Raw genomic sequence first — 22,624 nt, 5'->3', positions numbered from 1 at the left:
AGATGTTCACCTGCACATCTGCCAATGTGGTATACTGCATCCGCTGTGGCTTCCTCTACATCGGGTAAACCAAGCGGAGGCTCGGGGACCGCTTTGCAGAACACCTACGCTCGGTTCGCAATAAACAACTGCACCTCCCAGTCGCGAACCATTTCAACTCCCCCTCCCATTCCTCAGACGACATGTCCATCCTGGGCCTCCTGCAGTGCCACAACGATGCCACCCGAAGGTTGCAGGAACAGCAACTCATATTCCACTTGGGAACCCTGCAGCCCAATGGTATCAATGTGGATTTCACAAGTTTCAAAATCTCCCCTCTCCCTACCGCATCCCAAAACCAGTCCAGCTCGTCCCTGCCTCCCTAACCTGTTCTTCCTCCCACCTATCCCCTCCTCCCACCTCAAGCCGCACCTCCATCTCCTACCGACCAACCTCATCCCGCCCCCTTGACCTGTCCGTCCTCCCTGGACTGACCTATCCCCTTCCTAACTCCCTACCTACACTCACCTTTCCTGGCCCCATCCCCGCCTCTTCGACCTGTTTGTTTCCTCTCCACCTATCCTCTCCTCTACCCTCTTCTATCTGCCTCCCACTCTCTCCCTATTTATTTCGGAACCCCCTTCCCCTCCCCCTTTTCTGATGAAGGGTCTAGGCCCGAAACGTCAGCCTCTCTGCTCCTATGATGCTGCTTGGCCTGCTGTGTTCATCCAGCCCTGCACCTTGTTGTCTCGGATTCTCCAGCATCTGCAGTTCCTACTATTTCTTAGCAGAAGAGTGCTTTCCAGAAAAGCCAGTTGCCATGGCTACATACTGAACTCCTACTGGCAATAATAAATAACAATACGCCCTCACGGGGAAAAAAACTGAAGTGCGTTTTCCCAAAAGCAATCTCTCACAACCATAATTACATTAATCTCAACGCAGAGAGTGCCCTTAGATGAATAATCACATCAAGTCTGTAAGGACAATCAATTAAGGCGCTTGCTGCTCTGTTCTTACAGTCGAACTGGAAAGAAGTTAAATTCTGAACCATATAACGTAAGTATCTATTATCACGCGGTAATAATTTTGGGGTACAGGATTGCAATGAAATTACAAGCCTAATGATAAATAAAAATAAATTTACTGTTTAAGCACCTGTACTTAGTGAAAGAAAGTACATTTACAATTGGTAATTACCTTTGTGTAAGGAGAATTGAACAAACGCAGTCCACTCAATTCAAAACAAGCTGGATTATTAAAGATCATGTTTGGCTAGAGCTTCTGACTGTCTGTCTCAGGTGATTACATCACTCCACATATGTTGCAACTGACATCTGAAAATCCCGAAAAAGGCAATGTTTGACCTTTTCTGGTGCGCCACCTCAGGGCACAAGCATTTCTTTATTTACTTTGGATTTATTTTTTGAGCTTTCTCTTTAAATTTAATTATTTTTGGTTCCCTCCCATCATCTTCCTGACACTCTATGTATGGCTACAGGGAGCCTCCCAGCCCCCAGCCCCGGTCCTGCTGGTCCATCAAACTTTCCACATCAGACTAGTTTGGGCAATCATTGGCAGAATACTTCTCCCTCCCAGGACTCCCACACCATGAAATCTGCAAGGGACAATAAGGGGTGGCGAGGGCCGGGGGGGGATGGGGCAAGGAATAAAACCCAAAATCTGCTCTCTGTAACCCCTTGACTCATTTGAAACCGAAGAACAATGCAGTACAGGAACACGCCCTTCGACCCTCCAAGCCTGTGCTGACACATTTTGCCCTTCCATACTAAAACTGTCTTCACTTACAGGATCCATATCCCTCTATTCCCTTCCTTTTCATGTATTCATTACGGTGCTTCTTCAATGCTGCTATTGTGTCTGTTTCCACTACCACCTCCTCTGGCAGCGCGTTCCAGGCACTCACGACCCTTTGTGTGAAAAGCATGCCTCGCATCTCTCCTTTAAACATACACCGCTCCCCCCCCATCACACCTTGAACCTGTGTCCCCTAGTAATTGACCCCTCCACCATGGGAAAAAGCCTCACCCTTTCCACTCTACCCATGCCATTCACAACCTTGTAAACTTCTATCCGGTCGCCCCCTCAACCTCCTGCACTCCAGTGAAAACCCAGTCTATCCAACCTTTCTGCATAGCTAAAATCCCCCTGGTAAACCTTCACTGTACCTTCTCCAAAGCATCCATATCCTTTGGTAATGTGGTGACCAGAACTGTATGCAATATTCCAAGTGTGGCCTAACTAAAGTTCCACAAAGCTGCAGCATGACTTGTCTATCCTTATACTCAATGCCCCTTCCAATGAAGGCAAGCATGCCATTAGCCTTTTTTACTACCTTATCTGTCTGTGCTGCCACCTTCAGTGATCTCAGCACTTGCACACCCAGATCCCTCTGCATATCAATATTCCTAATGGGTCTGCCAGTCCAGGAGATCCTGATATGACCAAGTACTCCTTAAAAAGCAACTTTACTTCTATATGCATGTCAGCCAGCGATCAGGAAATGATTTTTTCAGGTGACCACAGCAAATGTATCATCCTCAATGTCACCATTGAAAGGGGGGTGGGTGGTGGGTGGTGGGGGGTGGGATCCTTTTGATATCTGTCTTGACTACATATTATCTTCGCCAGAAGCACCAGAGAAGCTTTTATTGGAATCATTGCATCTTAAGAAGGGAATCCATTTATGTGCCTATGGCAACCTGGTGAAAGAGCTTAGAGAAATTAGTCTTGCTGCCTGCTTCTTTCACTATAGCCCTATAAATAGGACTGCTTAGGGATTTGTATATATAAGTTCATATCTTAGATTTTGTGATTAATATTATTTGGCATTTTATTTATGATCCTTTTTCACTTGGGATCTGTCCTACATAAATCAATTCAATTAAAGAAACTGTCACAGTGAGTAGCTAACCACAGTATAATGTAATACTGGAAAGATTTACTATTAACGTTTAATATATTTCAAAGGCTTGATGCATTACTTGATATACTGTTGGTAACAGTGGTTAACATCATTGCAAGGTTTGATATTAATAATCACAGTAAAGTAATTGACAACATAAATCTACAGGATGGGTACGAGACAGTAGTTGAATTTAGTCCAGCAATCAATCCAGTGATTGAATAGAATTCAATCTTTGATACAGCATGTACAAGATAAAATGGCAATAGAACCAGAGGGGAAGGAATAACTTTTTTTACACAGTGTTGTTATAATCTGGAATGCACTGGTGAAAGCAAACTGGAAAAACATGTAAAGAAAAAAATTGTAGGGCAATGGGGGTGAATGAGATCAATGGATTGCTCTCGTAAAGAGCTAGCACAGTCACAATGGGCTTAATGGCCTTCAACACTCTTATTCTTAGTATTTTAGCATGATTTTTAATTTAAAAAGTTACAAAGTCTTGTGTCCAGAACCAACTCAGCTGGAGAGCTGAACAGTTCAGTTTTTATGCTCTGATTTTGACTTCATCTAATTGTCTTTTGCTGTTGTTGCGTCTGTCAGTCTTCTATACGCAACAGCATCTTCCCAAAATCTTAGATTTTTAAAACTAGCAAATCTCTCTCTTTCCGCACCACTCATAAAACTGTAACAGATAGGAATAGAAGTGGGCCATTCAACCCTTCAAGCCTGCTCTGCCATTCAATTGGATTCATTCAACATTCCTCACACTTGATTCCCCTACTGATCACACCTACAAAAATATTCTTAGGTAACCTCTTTGGAAAACTTAAATAGATCAAAAATATCAGAATGCATGTAGCATTCTTAACAAAGAAAACAAACTGATAGAGCACAGTGAAGTAAATAAATATAATCTTAGTCGTAATGGAGATGTGACTGCAGGATGATAAGGACTAGGTCTTGAATATTGAGCGCTATCAGACTTTCAGGAATAGGTAGCTCAGTAAGGATGGAGCGGTAGCACCCTTAATCAACGATGGTATTAGTTTGACAGATCAGGGTATAAAAATGGTCTGATTGGAGACAAGGAGTTGTAGAGGAAAGAAGTCACTAGTGAGAGTGATCCACAGGTTCTGTAAAAACAAATAATGTACAAAGGTGAGTGGCAAGTGAGATAATTGGTTGAAATATAAAGAACAGCAGAGAATGACTAAAAGGTTAAACAGTGGAAAGAAATTAAGGTGAGATGAAGCTCGCTGGAATATGAAAATGGAAAGGAGGAAATTCTACAGATATCTAGAAATTAAAAGAGTTAAGTAAATTTCCTATTGGTCCTCTTGAGAATGAAAGCAGGGAATTAATGGAAGATAATAAGGAACTAGCAGATGAAAAAAGTAGATATTTTGCTCCTGAATTCATTATGGAATCAAAATAAAATCAGTTGTAAATCAGGAGTTGGAAGGAAACCAGGAGATTGGTAAAATTACAATCACCAGGAAAGTGGTACGAAGCAGACTAATGGAATTGTGGAATGACAAGTCCCCAGGTCCCAGTGGACTTTTTCCTAGGGTTTAAAAGAGCAGGTTATTGAGTAGATGTCATTGGGAACTGGAAAAACTCAAAGGTAATTAGGAAAGTCAGCATGGTTTTATGAAATGGAAATAATGTTTAACTGATTCTTGGAGTTCTTTGAAGGAGCAACATATGCTATGGATAAAGGTGAGTCTGTTGACATACAGTTCTTGAATTTCCAAAAAGCTTTTGACAGGATACCACATAAAAGATTATCTTTCAAAGTATGGACTCATAGTATCAGGGGTGACATACAGGACGGATAGAAGACTGGTTGGCTTCCAGCCAACTGAGTGGCAAGATGTAACAAGTGGGATCCTGGTGGGACTACAATCTTTTACAATTTATATCAATGACTTAAATGAGGAGAGAGAAGGCACATGGATGCTAAACTTACAGATGATACAAAGGTAGGTTGGAAAGAATTTATGAAGAGGACATAATGAGGTTGTAGATTGATTGACTATATATAGGTTGAGTGAGTGGGCAAAAATTGGGCAGATGGAGGATAATGTGGGAATATGTGATGTTGTTCACCAGAATTAAACAAGCAGAGTATTACTTAAATGGATTCTGTCGTTCACAAGTCATAGTTGGTATGTCTGTACAGCACAAATTAAGAAGGCTAAGAGAATTATATCCTTTATGATGTGAGAAATTGACCATAAAACTAAAGGTGTTATGTTTCATCTACACAGGGCATTGATGATACCACATCTTGAATACTGTTTGCAATTTTGGTTTCCCTATTTATTTAGAACGTAAAATGAGGAGTAGGCCATTCAGTTCCTTGAACCAACTCTGCCACTTAATACGATCATGGTCGATCTCATTTCAGCCTCAACTCCATTTTCCTGCTCATTCCCTATAACCTGTTAACCCATTACTAATTAAAATCTGTCCATCTCCTCTTTAAATTTACTCAATGTCCCAGCATCCACCACACGCTGAGGTAGAGAATTCCACAGATTCACAACCCATTGAGAGAAGTAATTTCTTCTTCTCTCTCTTTTAAATCTGCCACCTTTAAGCCTCAAACTGTGACATCTTGTTCTTGGTTGCCCCATCAGGGGTAACATCCTCTCTACTGTCTACTTTGTTGATCCCTTTTAACGTCTTATACACATCAATTAGATCAACACTTATTCTTCTCAACTCCAGACAGAATAGACCTAAGCTGCACAACTTTTCCTCTTAAGACATGCCTTTCATCTCTGAAATCAATCTAGTGATCCTTCTCTGAACTGTTTCCAATCCAACTACATCCTTCCTCAAGGGAACCAAAAGTATACGCAGTACTCCAAATGCATTCTCACCAATGCCTTGTACTGTTGCAATAATACTTCTCGACTTTTATATTCCATTCCTTTGGCAACAAATGCCAAAATTGCATTTGCCTTCCTTACTCATGCTGTACCTGCACATGAGCTTTCTGCAATTTGTACACAAGGACACCCAGGTCCCTCTGCACTGAAGCATTTTGAAGTTTCTCTCCATTTAGATAGTATGTCCTCCTTTTAGCCTTCTGACCAAAATGGATAACCTCTAACTTATCCATATTAAACTCCATCTGCCAAATCCCAGCCCATTCATCTCGCCTATCCATATCTATTTGTAAATTTCTTAATTCCTCATTGCAACTTACCTTCCAACCTATTTGACAGTCATATGCAATTTGACTATAGTATATTTTATTCCTGTATCCAAGTCATTAATACAAATTGTAAATAGTTGGGGCTGAAGTATAGTGGCACCTTACTAGAGACAGCTTGCTACTCATAAAAAGAGCCATTTATCGTCACTTTCGGGTTTCTGTTGGTTAGCCAATCATCTGACTAAGCTAAAATATTACCCCCTGTACCCATGCAATCTTACCTTGTGTATTCTCCTTTTAAACAGCACCTTCTGAAGTGCATTTCCAGATAGTCTATATCTTTAGGACCCCCTTTAACTACTTTGCTTGTTACATCTTCAAACTGCAGAAAATTAGTCAAACATGATTCATCCATCATCATCATCAGCAGCAATCATTCACTAATGAGTATGATTGTGCACCTTGGAAATTCTCTGTCACTGCTCGTGAATTTTGTTGGTCATTGCATAGCTGATGAGCCCAATTCTAGAGCTGCTTCTCCGATCACACATTTGTCAGGTATTTCCAAGAAGTGGAAGTGGTCCTCGGCCTTGCGATTGCTGGCATTGCTTTCTCCGGTTCCTTTTCCATATTTGCTCTCGCCAACAGGCATTCTCCAAGAATTGTGTCCCTTCGCACAGGAGTTGCCTCCAGGTTGGTTTCTTCTCAATGAGGGTCTCCCATGCATTCACATCTATTTGCATTTCTTGAGAGAATCCTTAAGGGGATCTTTAAAACGTTTCATTTATCCTTCCTTCTTTTGAGTGCCTTCCTTGAGTTGGGCAAAGAAGATTTACTTTGGTAATCAGAACCCCGGCATCCTAAGTACATGGCCAGCCCAGGGGATTTGGTTTTGAATGGTAACGAACGGTCTTTGAAATCATCTCCGAAGCTGTTGGGAGCATACATTTAGCTTTTTACTCTGTGCTTCTGTCAGCAGTTGTGACAAAATCAAAGGGGGTAGTTGTAGAGTTCAGCAGAAACCCACAGGGCAGGAAAGAGTTAAAAGAAACTTAATTGTATCAGGGAAACTTAATTGTATCAAGGTTAAAGTTTCTAGCAGTTACTCACAGGTCATTTTCATGTACCTGTCCTGATAGGACAAACAAACCCCTCAAGGGAAACAGAACTAGTTGTTAAAGAATTATTATAAGAACACCCCGAAAAAAGAAACAGTTATTGATTATATGGAGGACCTGATAACTGTATCTGGTACAATCTGATATAAAAAGAAGACAAATCTACTGTCTGTAAGAGAGAGACAGAGAGAAAAGGGAAAGAGAGAGAGAGGGAGAGAGAGAAAAAGAGAAAAAAAGAAAAAAAGAGAAAGATTGAGAGAGAGTTCCAGCTCGAACTTAAGCCCAGAACCACGTAACAGCAAGCTGTCCAAATAAAGACAACTGATAGTAGGAACTGCAGATGCTGCTCCAATCCCAACCTCACCATTAAACCCGCAGACAAGGGAGGCGCAGTTGTAGTATGGCGCACTGACCTCTACATCGCCGAGGCCAGACGCCAACTCTCCGACACCTCCTCCTACCGCCCCCTTGATCATGACCCCACCCCTGAGCACCAAACCATCCACAACCTCATCACCTCATCATGGCCTCCAACCTCATCGTTCCCCAACCCCGCACTGCCCGCTTCTATCTCCTTCCCAAAATCCACAAACTTGAATGCCCTGGTCGACCCATTGTCTCCGCCTGCTCCTGCCCCACCGAACTGATCTCCAACTATCTAGACTCCATTTTCTCCCCCTTGGTCCAGGAACTCCCTACCTATGTCCGTGACACCACCCACACCCTCCACCTCCTCCAGAACTTCCAATTCCCCGGTCCCCAACACCTCATCTTTACAATGGACGTCCAGTCCCTATACACCTGCATTCCCCATACGGATGGCCTAAAGGCCCTCCGTTTCTTCCTATCCCGCAGGCCCGACCAGTCCCCCTCCACTGACACCCTCATCCGCTTAGCCGAACTCGTCCTCACCCTCAACAACTTTCAATTCCTCCCACTTCCTACAGACAAAGGGGGTGGCCATGGGGACCCGCATGGGCCCAAGCTACGCCTGCCTCTTTGTAGGTTACGTGGAACAATCCCTCTTCCGTACCTACACTGGCCCTAAACCCCACCTCTTCCTCCGTTACATTGATGACTGTATCGGCGCCGCCTCGTGCTCCCACGAGGAGCTCGAACAGTTCATCCACTTCACCATCACCTTCCACCCCAACCTTAAGTTTACCTGGACCATCTCTAATACCTCTCTTCCCTTCCTGGACCTCTCTTGTCTCCATCTCGGGCAACCACCTAGAAACCAATATTCATTTCAAGCCCACTGACTCCCACAGCTACCTAGAATACTCCTCCTCCCACCCACCTTCCTGCAAAAATGCTATCCCCTATTCCCAATTCCTTCGCTTCCGCCGCATCTGCTCCCAGGATGAGGCATTCCACTCCCGTACATCTCAGTTGTCCTCGTTTTTCAAGGACCGTAACTTCCCCCCCTCAGTGGTCGAGAACACCCTCAACCGTGTCTCCCACATCTCCCGCAACTCATCCCTCACACCCCGTCCACGCAATAAGAACCAAAAAAGAATCCCCCTTGTTCTCACGTACCACCCCACCAACCTCCGGATCCAACGCATCATCCTCCGACACTTCCGCCATCTGCAATCCGACCCCACCACCAAAGACATCTTTCCCTCCACATCCTTATCTGCTTTCCGGAGGGATCACTCTCTCCGTGACTCCCTTGTCCGCTCCACACTCCCCTCCAGCTCCACCACAACCGGCACTTTTCCCTGCAACCGCAGGAAGTGCTACACCTGCCCCCATACCTCCTCCCTCACCCCCATCCCAGGCCCCAAGAAGACTTTCCACATCAAGCAGATGTTCACCTGCACATCTGCCAATGTGGTATACTGCATCCGCTGTACCCGGTGTGGCTTCCTCTACATCGGGGAAACCAAGCGGAGGCTCGGGGACTGCTTTGCGGAACACCTACGCTCGGTCCGCAATAAACAACTGCACCTCCCAGTCGCGAACCATTTCAACTCCCCCTCCCATTCCTCAGACGACATGTCCATCCTGGGCCTCCTGCAGTGCCACAACGATGCCACCCGAAGGTTGCAGGAACAGCAACTCATATTCCGCTTAGGAACCCTGCAGCCCAATGGCATCAATGTGGATTTCACAAGCTTCAAAAGCTCCCCTCCCCCTACCGCATCCCAAAACCAGTCCAGCTCGTCCCCGCTTCCCTAACCTGTTCTTCCTCCCACCTATCCCCTCCTCCCACCTCAAGCCGCACCCCCATCTCCTACCTACTAACCTCATCCTGCCCCCTTGACCTGTCCGTCCTCCCTGGACTGACCTATCCCCTCCCTAACTCCCCACCTACACTCACCTTTACTGGCTCCATCCCCGCCTCTTCGACCTGTTTGTTTCCTCTCCACCTATCCTCTCCTCTATCCATCTTCTATCCGCCTCCCACTCTCTCCCTATTTATTTCAGAACCCCCTTCCCCTCCCCCTTTTCTGATGAAGGGTCTAGGCCCAAAACATCAGCCTTTCTGCTCCTATGATGCTGCTTGGCCTGCTGTGTTCATCCAGCCCTGCACCTTGTTGTCAAAGACAACTGATAGCCATTTTACCATCTCTCTAGTCTCTCAAGTCTCTCATTCAGGTTCACGGTACAAGAACTTCAACAGTCACTATACCAATGCTGATAATTTTTGGTTTCAAATTAGGTATCTTGAAGAGAGGAATGGATGATAAATTAGGGACTTATTTATTCCAATTTTTTTTCTTAAGTAGAAAAGTCAGTAATCATTTGTGAATGGTACAAAGGGTTAAAATGGATTAAATGTTTTTTTTCTTAAACAGTTGTGTGCTCTTGGTTTAAAACTCTGTTTTGTAAAATTTGTCTGTCATACCAGGAATTTTAGACTGGCTTTTAATCTTATTTCATAACTTTGCTGATTCAGTAGGTCTGTAAGATTACTTGAGCTGGCTCTTCAAAGATTTACTCACATTCAATTTTAATTTAAAATGCTTCTAAATCTTACTAATTGAGAGTATTGGCCTTTAGCTCAGCCAGTATAACATAGTATAATTCTATTTCACATGCAGTACATGATCATAAAATGGATTAGATCATGGGCTGAAATTCAGAAACTCATCGTCTCGTTAGAAAACATAAGATGTAAGACAAAAAACAGTGGTGTTCTTTTACCCATCATTATGTTATTTAAGGATGCATGTAAATACATTGGAGGTGGTTCAGAGGAGCTTGACTGGATTTAGGCTTGGAATAGAGATAGTAGGAAGGGTCCAGGCCCCGAAACGTCAGGCTTCCTGCTCCTCTGATGCTGCTTGGCCTGCTGTGTTCATCCAGCTCTACACCTTGTTATCTCTGATGCTTGGAATAAACAAGTTGTCTTAAAAGGAACGTTTGGTCAGACTGTGAATATTTCCTTTGGAGTTCAGAAGAATTGGGGTGACTTGATTGATTGCGAATGATTTTAAAAAGATGGATGTTTTCTGTTGCAAGTGAGCCCCGAACTAGGGGGCACTTCTTAAAATTAGGAGTCACACTTTTAGACCAGAGATAAGGAGAAGTTTATTTTTCTCTGAGGGTTTGTGTGACTTCAGAACTTTCCATCTGAGAAAGCAGCAGTGGAGGGGAGTCATTGAATATTTTTAATGTGGAGATGTATCGAATTTTGTTAGACAAGTGGATCAAAGGTTATTGGGGTGGTTGGGGATTAACATGTACCAAAAATAAACAGATCATCATTGACTTTGAGATTGTAAGAACTGCCGATGCTGGAGTCAGAGATAACATAGTGTGGAGCTGGAGGAACACAGCAGACCAGGCAGCATCAGAGGAGGAGGAAAGTTGACGTTAACTTTCTTGTTCCTCTGATGCTGCCTGGCCTGCTGAGTTCCTCCAGCTCCACACTGTGTTATCACTGACTTTGTTGAAGTTCTTAAAAGGTCAAATGGTTTACTTCAGCTCCTAATATTTATGTTCATAAACCATAGGTCTTAAATATCAACATCCATAAGTGAACAGGATTTGACTATATCTGAACAGGCATCACCTCAAATGAAAGGATTGTTGTTGAATTGTTTGAGATTTCACAAATAAAAATAAATTAATATACTTGCTTCTAGTGTTTGAGAGATGAATGTTGGCTAGGATGGTAGGAGGAAGCATTGCCCTTCAAATAACATTGCGCATCTTTAATATTCACTTGTGCCACCGTTATAGACAGCTGGGTGACTTGGTGTAACATCTCAAGAGTTAAGATGGCATCACCAATTTTGAATTCCTTCAAATTATAGTTGATTGTTCCCTCCTAAAGACATTGCCATCCTGAAATATGATTCCAAGGATCCCAGTCACTCCCAGATGAATCATTTTTATGGCAAAATCCCATCAGTAAGTCTATGCAATCTGTTTTACTCTGAGAAACTCATAGCCAAACCTGATATCCACACATCTTCACCTCCAGCAGGTGTCAATGCATAATAATCAGGAACAATAACCCTGGCTGATTTATTTTTCCTCTTTTTTTTCCCTGCAGTACTCAATTGATCCTTCCAATTATCCTAGCCAAACCCAGTCAACTCAAAATAGATTGAGTTGAATGTAAGACCCTCAGGTCTACATGCCACAGTTAAGCACTGGATAGTACAAATCCATATTTAACAGTTGACTCCCAAACCTATTTTTGGCACATCGTTATTGAGATATAAAGGACTTTTGAGCAAGCTGTTGTGTTACATCTCTCAGTCAGTATGTCAATATACCTTTAAGAGTCATAGTTCATTGTACCATAGCATGTGATCTGAGAGTATTGAAAGCATAGTGCTTTGTTGTAATCAAAAAGTTTCATATGAGCTCAGACAGTTATGTACCTGTGAATGTCATGCTTGTTTATATTAATTAGCTTAATAAACATCTGTTGGATCTTTCAATACAATAATATCCTTGCCCAGTTTCTTATCTTATGCGAGATAAATATTGTCACATTGTGTAAAATATCCTGTTGATGGTAAAGCCCACATCATAAGCCAACTAACAAGAGTGCCACAATTTGTCCTAACATTGCACATTTAGTTGCTTGATACATCTGTTTTTTTGTGGCATTTTATCATCTGGGTAGAAATTGCATTGTACAAGAACAAATATACTCTTTGAATTCGTGATGTGTCATAGTCCGGTGGGCACAGTTGTTTCATAACTTCTGCAAACACTTGCCTCTTTATTCTGGGAGTTTTATAATCTGTTCCATGCTGTTTCTTATTAAGTGGAATTGAAGAAATGCACTAAGACTCACCTGCTGATACTACATCCGCAGGAAGCATTGAAACCACCTTCAAAGAAAGCAGAAAAGAATAAATGTTTATAAATATGAATGAGGAGCTTGTCCTTGTGATACAAAATGCAGCAACAACATGTGAATCAGATGCAGAAACAAAAGCTGAAAGAAACAGTATACGATTTAAGCGATGACAAATGTCTTAAGATAAGTTGTGCTCTTGTGGTTTCACTGAATTGCCATTTGGACATTGAATAAAAGATTAACTTTGCTGCCTCTTTAACTTGTTTCCAAAGAAGCAATGTGCGGAAACTGGGAGAATCTTCAAACAAATTTTTTAATTCTCTAGCAAACCGACTTGGAAAAACAGTGCTCACTCAGAGGCTTTAAGAGAAAGTAGTAAAGAACAGTACCTGGTTTCATGCAGACAAGAAGCCGGAGAGATTTTCACAGCCTAATATCTGACAGTTGGAGGATATACCCTGCATACTGTTCATATTTTTCAATTTATTCATATAACTGTAAGTGTCACACTCCTGGAAATATCCCTGGTAAATCTTTCAGCAAGGCTCTCTCAAGCCTTAACATTCTTCTTTAAAGTCTGGTGTTCAGAATTAAGCACAAAACTCAGTTGGGGCTGAACTAGTGTTTTCTAAAGATTCACTATTACATTTTTGCTATGCTTCTATTTATGTGTTCTTTATTCTGTACTTTAAAGCTGCTACATTAATTTTATATGGAATACACTGCCTGAAAGGAGGATGGAAGCAAACTCCAGGAAAGAACGAGGGAGTAGAACTAATTGGATAGCTTTTTGAAAGAAGCACAACGGGCCGAATGGTCTCCTTCTGTGTTTAACAATTCAATGGTATGTGAACGCTTCAGCTGAAATTTCTCATTACATCATGAAAGATCATTAAAGGCAATTTACAAGTAAGATCACAAGACAAAGGAACAGAAGTAGACCATTCAGCCCATCAAGTCAGCTCCACCCTTCAATGAGATCATGGATGATCTGATAATCCTCAACTCCACTTTCCTGCCTTTTCCCCCATAACCATTGATTCCTTCACTGATTAAAAATCTTTCTATCTCAACTTTGAATGTACTTAATATCCACAGCCCGCTCCGTGCATATTCCATTATTCTGAGATTATGAAAGCAGTCTTTAACAGTCGTTTAAAGTGAGAACAGTTTTTCTTTAAGAGGAATAATCTCGCTACATAATGTGGAATTATTTGCAACAGCTGTATGAGGTCCCAAAGCTACTTGGCCTTTAAATCTATCAACTACAATTATGATGACTTTTCTCAGTTCTACAGATATAGAAATAAACCATCTGGACTGGGGCTAATGTGTACAATTGAGCAGGAGTGTTAAAGTCAGGCAGAAATCCACAGGTGACTTGCCATGTCTCCCAGCTGCAAGCTGTTTTGTAAAAATGTGTCTGGTGGAGGGGAATAATTCAAAGAGAAAATTAATTAAAATAATTTGAATAATTATCTTTAAAAATTGTAAAGCCTTACTTCTACATTCCTAATGCCTGTCTAGAAAATGTTCGGCCAGATGGAACATGGTGAAAATGCAACATTTCCTGAATCAAAATCTTGTTTTTACAGGTAATTTTTTGTCAAGACGTTGCAATTTTTAGAGAATGGAACTGAAACCAGACATTGGAGAGTAGGAAAAAATGACAATACTTGATTACTTTTTAACTTGACATTAATTTGAAATGCTTTTCCATTTTTTGTGTCCCCTTTCCTGTGCCCACCCTGTTTGATAACAATTCCTGGTCTATGCCCTCTAGTGGTAAACAGGAATCAGGTTTTTTTCAGGAGTCACGTTGATTACTGCAGCTTTTACTGAGCAATTTTGAAACAGGTTGGCTTTGTGTATTTCTGGGGTGCCCTTGACAAACACCCTTCTCCCTGTGTATTAAGATTTTTTAATGACCTGTCCTGGGTATCATACCTGAACAGGTCTCTATTGGTAAAACTGAAAGAACTGTGGATGCTGTAAATTAGAAACAAAACCAGAAATTGCTGGAAAAGCTCAGCAGGTCTGACAGCATCTGTGAAGAGAAATCAGAGCTCATGTTTCGGGTCTGGTAACCCTTCCTCAGAACTGATGGTAGCTAGGAAAATATCAGGTTATATTTTTTTTTTCTATTCATTTGTGGGATGTGGGCGTTGCTGGCTGGGCCTAGCAGTTATTGCCTGTCCCTTGTTGCCCCTTGAGAAGGTGGTGGTGAGCTGCCTTCTTGAACCACTGCAGTCCACCAGCTGTATGTTGACCCACAATGCCGTTAGGGAGGGAATTCCAGGATTTTGACCCAGCGACAGTTAAGGAACAGCGATATATTTCCAAGTCAGGATGGTGAGTGACTTGGAGGGGAACTTGGAGATGGTGGAGTTTCCATATGTCTGCTGCCCTTGTCCTTCTAGATGGAAGTGGTCGTGGGTTTGGAAGGTGCTGTCTGGGGATCTTTGGTGAATTTTTGCAGTGCATCTTGTGGACAGTACACACTGCTGCTACTAAGCGTTTGTGGTGGAGGGAGTGGATGCTTGTTGATGTAGTGCCAATCAAGCGGGCTGCTTTGTCCTGGATGGTGTCAAGCTTCTTGAGTGTTGTTGGGGCTGCACTCATCCAGGCAAGTGGGGAGTATTCCATCACACTCCTGACTTGTGCCTTGTAGATGGTAGACAAACTTTGAGGAGTCAGGAGCTGAGTTACTTGTCTCAATATTCCTAGCTTCTGACCTGCTCTTGTAGCCACTGTGTTTATGTGGTGAGTCCAGTTGAGTTTCTGGTCAATGATAACCCCCAGGATGTTGATAGTAGGGGATTCAGTGATAGTAAGGGGTGAATGTCAAGGGGTGATGGTCATAGCCTGGCATTTGTGTGGCACGAATGTCACTTGCCACTTGTCACCCCAACCCTGGATATTGTCCAGATCTTGTTGCATGAGAACATGGACTGCTTCAGTATCTGAGGAGTCACGAATATTGCTGAACATTGTGCTATCATAGGCGAACATCCCCACTTCTGACCTTATGATGGAGGGAACGTCATTGATGAAGCAGCTGAAGATGGTTGGGCCGAGGACACTATCCTGAGGATCTCTTGCAGAGATGTCCTGGAACTGAGATGATTGATCTCCAACAAACCACGACCATCTTCCTTTGTGCCAGGTATGAGTCCAACCACTGGAGAGTTTGCCCCCGATACCTATTGATTCCAGTTTTGCTAGGGCTCCGTGATGTCACACTCGATTGAATGCAGCCTTGATGTAAAGGGCTGTCACTCTCGCCTCACCTCTGGAATTCAGCTCTTTTGTACATGTTTGAACAAAGGCTGTAATGAGATCAGGAGCTGAGTGCGGAAGATAGGATTGGGGCACGGGGTAAGGAGTAAACAATAGGTGGGGATAGAGCCAAAGAGAGAGAGGAGCAGTTGGAGAGACAAAGGAGTTGGTAATGATCTGGCTAGGAGAGTGAATAGCTGTTAATGGGGACTCTTAGTGGCTAACAATATGTAATGTGTAATGGCAGATTGTTGTGATAACCATGCCTAGTGTGTGAGGTAGGCCCGAAGCATCAACTTTCCTGTTCCTCTGATGCTGCTTGGCCTGCTGTGTTCATCCAGCTCTACACCTTGTTATCTCAGATTCTCCAGCATCTGCAGTTCCTACTATCTCAGAGACAGAGACGTTGGCCAAGGAACAGGGTGGTGTGTTAAAGTGGCAGGCAACTGGAAGATCAGGGTCTTTTTTGTGAGCAGGACATAGATGTTATGCAAAGCAGTCACCCAGTCTATGCTTTGTTTTCCCAACGTACAGGAGACCACATTATGAGCAGCGAATGCAGTAGACTAGATTGTGTGAAGTGCAGGTGCTGCTTCACCTGGAAGGTATGTTTGGGCTCTTGGATATTGAGGAGGAAGGAGGTAAATGGGCAAGTGTTACACCTTTGGAAGTTGCAGGGGAAGGTGCCATAGGGTGTTTGGGGGTGGGGGGTGGGGGGAGGTCGGGAGTGAAGGAAGAATGGACCGGGTGTTCTGGAGGGAACGGTCCCAGCAGAAGGCAGACAAGGGAGGGGATGGGAATATGTGTCTGGTGGTGGCATCTTGCTGGAGGAGGTGGAAATGGTGGCTGATGATCTTCTCGATGTGCATGCTGGTGGGATGGTAGGTAAGGACAAGGAGAATCCTATCGCTATTGCGGGAGGGAAGACAGGAGGTAAGGGCGGAAGTGTGGGAGATGGGTTGGACCCGGTTGACAGCCCTGTCAACAACGATGCTGGGGAATCCTCAGATGAGGAAGAAGGTGGATATTTCAGAGGCTGCCTTGTTGAATTTGGCCTCATTGGAACACATGTGACTCAGACAGAGGAACTGGGAGAATGGAATAGAGTCTTTACAGGAAGCAGAGTGCAAGGATGTATAGTCCAGGTAGTTGTGGGATTTGGTCGGTTTATAGTGGATATTAGTGGCCAGTTTATCCCCAGAAACGGAAATAGAGATGTCAAAGCGGGGAAGGTATCCTTCGCCATTTCGCAGTCATTTCCTTAGAAAGCAGAAATATCCAAGTATCTTATAAATGGCAGAAATTGCTGGGAAAGCTGAAGAAAGGTCACTGGACCTGAAACACTGACTCTGACTTCTCTCCTCAGATGCTGCCAGACTTGCCGAGTTTTTCTAGCGATTTCTGTTTTTGTTTCTGATTTCCAGCATCTGCAGTTCTTTCACTTTTTTCATCTTAAAAATCTGACCTTTGTCAATGGCCCAGAATTTGCTAAAAACATAAATACAGTAACGATGAACACAGCTTGTCCTGCACTTTGTCTTGAGGAAGGAATAGGGTTGGGTTAACTCTAAGTTATGACTCATCAAAAATCATTTGATGATTTACCCTGTATCAGAGATAGTAGGAACTGCAGATGCTGGAGAATTTGAGATAACAAGGTGTAGAGCTGGATGAACACAGCAGGCCAAGCAGCATCATAGGAGCAGGAAGGCTGACGTTTCAGGCCTAGACCCTTCATCAGAAAAATCGGCAGTTCTTACTATTTATAAGGAAGCAGTCTCCATAGTTTTAAATTGTTCACATTCTGTTTGGTTGCTATTCACAATCTTTAGAGGAAGAGTTACAGCTTTTATGTCTGGATTTAAATTTCTGTGGTGGGCAACCACATTAAATTCATGAAAATTGCAGTGGGCTTGATGCCATTTTCATGGAAATAAACAGCAGAACAGGGTGAATCATCAGAGATAACAAGGTGTAGAGCTGGATGAACACAGCAGGCCAAGCAGCATCATAGGAGCAGGAAGGCTGACGTTTCGGGCCTAGACCCTTCATCAGAAAAATTTGTGAATAGCAACCAAACAGAATGTGAACAATTTAAAACTATGGAGACTGCTTCCTTATAAATAGTAAGAACTGCCGATGCTGGAATCAGAACAGAGATGTTTCCTTTAGTTGTTGCAGATTCATTTCTTTCTTTCCTTTTGTTTCTTTTCCAGTTGATCACCCACTCTAATTCAACCCCTTTCTCCATCCTTGTACCATGTGCGTATCTCCTCAACCAATGTAGAGCAGTGTGTCCTGTCATTAGATTTCCAATCCGAGTCCGATGGTTTCTTTGAGGTTTCACTGTGTGACATCATAGCTTGAAGCATGTGCCTCCAGAGCTCCTATATTGTCCATTCCCTAACCTTCCAACAAATCTTTGGAAAAGGAAGGAGTCTTTTTTTTTTACACCTAATCGGAGACACTTTTATAACTGACAACTGAACGATTGCAAAGAAAGTGGAAAAAAGACTTCCATTGGATTTACTTCCATGACCCAGAGGATTTTCCAAAGCACTTTATAGCCAATGAAGTGACTAGTAATAATATAAAAGACAAGGCAGTGGATCACCTGGCATCGACCTAGGCATCAGAAAAGACATCGGCAGAAACAGCCCTGTTAACCCAGCAAAGTCTTCCTCACTAACATCTGGGGGTTAGTGCTAAAATTGGCAGAGCTGTCTCACAGACTAGCTAAGCAACAGCCTGAAATAGTCATACTCACGGAATCATACCTTACAGACAATGCCCAGACATCACCATCACCATCCCTGGATATGTCCTGTCCCACCGGCAGAACAGACCCAGCAGAGGTGGCCGCACTGTGGTACACAGTCGGGAGGGAGTTGCCTTGGGAGTCCTCAACATTGACTCTGGACCCCTTGAAGTCTCGTGGCTTCAGGTTAAACATGAGCAGGGGAACCACCTGCTGATTACCACATACCGTCCTCCCTCAGCTGATGAATCAGTATTCCTCCATATTGAACAACACTTCGAGGAAGCACTGAGGATGGCGTGGGCACAAAATGTACTCTGGGTGTGGGATTTCAATGTCCACCACCAAGAGTGGCTTGGCAGCAGTACTACTGATCGAGCTGGTCGGGTCCTAAAGGACGTAGCTGCTAGGCTGGGTCTGCAGCAGGTGGTGAGGGAACCAACAAGAGGGAAAAACACATGTGACCTCATCCTTACTAATCTGCCTGCTGCAGTTGCATCTGTCCATGACACTATCAGTAAGAGTGACCATCGCACAGTTTTTGTGGAGATGAAGGCCCACCTTCACATTGAGAACAACCTCCATCATGTTGTGTGGCACTATCACTGTGCTAAATGGGACAGACTTTGCACAGATCTAGCAACTCAAGACAGGGCATCCATGAAGCACTGTGAGCCATCAACAGCAGCAGAATTGTACTCCAGCACAATCTGTAACCTCACGGCTTGACATATCCCCCACTCAACCATTACCATCAAGCTAGGGAATCAACCCTGGTTCAACGGAGAGTGCAGGAGGGCATGCCAGGAGCAGCACCAGGCAACCTGAAGATGAGGTATCAACCTGGTGAAGCCAGCAAACAGGACTACTTGCACGCCAAATAGCGAAAACAGCAAGTGATAGACAGAGCTAAGCGATTCCACAACCAACAGATCAGATCTAAGTTCTGCAGTCCTGCCACATCCAGTCATGAATGGTGGTGGACAATTAAACAACTCACTGGAGGAGGAGGCTCCACAAATATCCCCATCCTCAATGACGAAGAGCCGAGCACATCAGTGCAAAAGATAAGGCTGAAGCTTTCGCAAAAATCTCCAGCCAGAAGTGCCAAATGGATGATCCATCTTGGCCTCCTCCAGTGGTCCCCAGCATTACAGATACCTGTCTTTAGCCAATTCGATTCACTCCACGTGATATCAAGAAGTAATTGGAGACACTGGATACTGCAAAGGCTGTGGACCCTGACAACATTTCAGCAATAGTACTGAAGACCTGTGCTCCAGAACTTGCTGCTCCACTAGCCAAGCTGTTCCATTATGGAATCTGCCTGACAATGTGGAAAAATGCCTGAGTAGGTTCTGTACACAAAAAGCAGGACAAATCCAACCCAGGCAATTACCGTCCCATGAGTCTACTCTCAATCATCAGTAAAGTGATGGAAGGTGTCATCAACAGTGCTATCAAGCAGTACCTGCTCAGCAATAAACTGCTCAGTGATGCCCAATTTGGGTTCTGCCAGGGCTGCTCACCTCCAGACCTCATTACTGCCTTGGTTCAAACATGGACAAAACAGCTGAATACCAGAGGTGAGGTGAGAGTGACAGCCCTTGATATCAAGGCTGCATTCGACTGAGTGGGGCATCAAGGAGCCCTAACAAAACTGGAATCAATGGGTATCAGGTGGTTGGAGTAATACCTCACACATGGAAAGATGGTTGTGGTTGTTGGAGGTCAATCATCTCAGCTCCAGGACATCTCTGCAGGAGTTCCTCAGGGTAGGGTCATAGGCCCAGCCATCTTCAGCTGCATCATCAATGACCTTCCCTCCACGATAAGGTCAGAAGTGGGGATATTCGCCGATGATTGCACAATGTTCAGCACCATTTGTGATTCCTCAGATACTGAAGCAGTCTGTGTTCAAATGCAACAAGATCTGGGCAATCTGGGCAATCACTGAAGCAGCCTTCAGTGATAAAGAATTCAACAGATTCACTACCCTCCTTGAGAAGAAATTCTTCCTCATCTCTGTCTTAAATGGGTGACCCCTTTAGTTCTAAGATCATGCACTCTGCTCCGAGACTCTCCCACAAAGGGAAACAACCTCCCAGCATCTACCCTGTCAAGGCCCCTAGAATCTTGTCTTTCAGTAAGGTTACCGCTCATTACACTAAATTCCAAAGAATACAGGCCCAACCTACTCAACCTCTCCTCGTAAGAAAATTCTTCTGTACACAGCATCAGCCTAGTAATCCTTCTCTGGATGTTCTCCCATGCTAGTATATCTTTCCTTAGATAAGACCAAAACTTTCACAGTATTCCAAATGTGGTTTGGTTAGTCTTTGCATCACACCCCTACTTAAAGACTCCATTCCGTTTGAAATAAAAGCCGGCAATTCCATTTGCCTTTCCTCATTGCCCATCTCTAATTGATCATTTATTGCCCATCCCTAATTTTCTTTGATAAGTTGGCATGCTGCCAGTTTGAACTGCCGTAGGCTGTATTGCGTAGATTCACAAGTGCTGTTGAGAAAGGAATTCCATGTCTTTGACCCAGCAACACCAATATAATTCCAAGTTAAGATGGTGTGTGGGAAATGTGTAGGGGACAGTGTTCCCATTTTTTTGGTGCCCTTCGCCTTCTGGGTGGTAGACATCTTGGGTTTGCAATGGTAGCTGTTAAAAGAGCTTGGTAAATAACTACAGTGCATTTTATATGCATTAAACACTGCGACTGTGATGTGTCATTGAAGAAGGGAGTGAATGCTGAAAATGCTGGATGGGGTGCCAATCAAATGGACTGCTTTAACTTTGATGGTGTTGAGCTTCTTGAATGTTGTTGAGACTATTCCATCTTATGCCTTCTAGATGGGGGGCATGATCTGGGGAGTCAGGAGGTGAAATACAAGGCTACAAAATTCCTCTTAGATTCTCTCTTGTTGGAGATGGTGTTGCCTGGCACTTGAGTGATGTGAATGCTTCCTGCTATCCATCAGGCCAAATGTTTTGTACATGTCTTGGTACACATGGATATGGATATCTCATCTGAAAGTTGCCATCTCCTACACTTCAGGTTTCTTGGTACAGAGTATCAGCCCAGATTTTTGTGCTCATGTCTCTTGAATGCTCTTTGAACTCTCAACCTCCTACCTCAGAGGTGGGATTGCTATCTACTGAGTAACAGCTGACAGTGCCCAAGAGCACAATGTTGAAAAATAGCTGCAACATCCTGTAGTTGCAGAAGCATCTAAAGCATTCCAAAGTGCTTCATTGGAGAATTATTAAACAAAATTTGTCACCAAACCACATAATATATGAGGAGAGGAGTCCAAAAGCTTGGTCGAGGAGACAGGTGGAGGTGCTATGATGATTTTTATATTGCGGTTATTGCTGTTGTGGCTTGCAGACGCCAGGTAAATAATTCAGTGACTGCAATTCTATTCTGAGAATTACAGAACGGTATAGCACAGGAGACCATTCAGCCCATCATGACATCTGCTGTTATTTGGTAAGTTAGCAGACGTCACTACTTCAAGCAAGTCGACAGATAATAAATTTCATAAAGCCATCATGTTGAAATAACATTAACAAATAGTCAGTGAGATGTTAAAGGTTAAAATAAATATAAACAAAAGTGTGTAATTAGGGAAATTAATTCATCTCACCAACAGTTGGGCAGTATCACAAGTTGTAAGCACATTGTTTCATCTTCAGGGAGGTTTCATATTTATTTGCACAGGAATTGGAGAAATGTGTTTAAAAATTAAAATAAATTGAAGTGAGAAATCTCGTCAGGCAGTGAGACGGGCAGGCGCCCTGGGGTCCTCAGGCCGAACAAGATGGCGGCGCTGAGGCTGTGGAGCCGTTTCCGGTGGTGGGGGCGGGGCCGCGGAGTGCGGGGGCTGTCAGGTGGGAGACCCCGTGGGGATACAGCGGGGGAGGGGGGAATGAAACGGAGCGAATGGACGAAACCCCCCCCCAATTCCGTCCCCTCCCCCCCCCCCCCCCCCCCGACTTCACCCCTCCCCCCCGACTTCACCCCTCCCCCCCATTCCGTCCCGCCCCCATTCTGTCCCTTCACCCCCCCATTCCGTCCCTTCAGGTCCCCCCCCCATTCCGTCCCTTC

The 22,624-nt window shown here is 43.7% G+C and overlaps 2 protein-coding genes across 2 annotated transcripts in view; one reads left to right on the top strand and one right to left on the bottom strand.

Moving 5' to 3' along the window:
- The window catches only part of LOC109918079 (catechol O-methyltransferase), a 31,477-nt gene extending 24,455 nt beyond the window's left edge, over positions 1 to 7,022 (bottom strand). The window contains exon 1 of the mRNA XM_048611753.1: positions 6,911 to 7,022. Within this exon, the coding sequence (XP_048467710.1) occupies positions 6,911 to 7,022 (112 nt within the window). The remainder of the gene's footprint in view (positions 1 to 6,910) is intronic.
- Positions 7,023 to 22,302: 15,280 nt separating this feature from the next.
- txnrd2.2 (thioredoxin reductase 2, tandem duplicate 2) overlaps positions 22,303 to 22,624 on the top strand; it is a 60,371-nt gene continuing 60,049 nt past the window's right edge. Inside the window, exon 1 of the mRNA XM_048611752.1 lies at positions 22,303 to 22,407. Coding sequence (XP_048467709.1) covers positions 22,338 to 22,407 — 70 coding nt within the window. The 5' untranslated portion in view covers positions 22,303 to 22,337. The remainder of the gene's footprint in view (positions 22,408 to 22,624) is intronic.

Source organism: Rhincodon typus, chromosome 24 (assembly GCF_021869965.1).
Source record: "Rhincodon typus isolate 14 chromosome 24, sRhiTyp1.1, whole genome shotgun sequence".
NCBI lineage: Eukaryota > Metazoa > Chordata > Chondrichthyes > Orectolobiformes > Rhincodontidae > Rhincodon > Rhincodon typus.
This window is presented reverse-complemented; position numbering and strand designations above follow the sequence as displayed.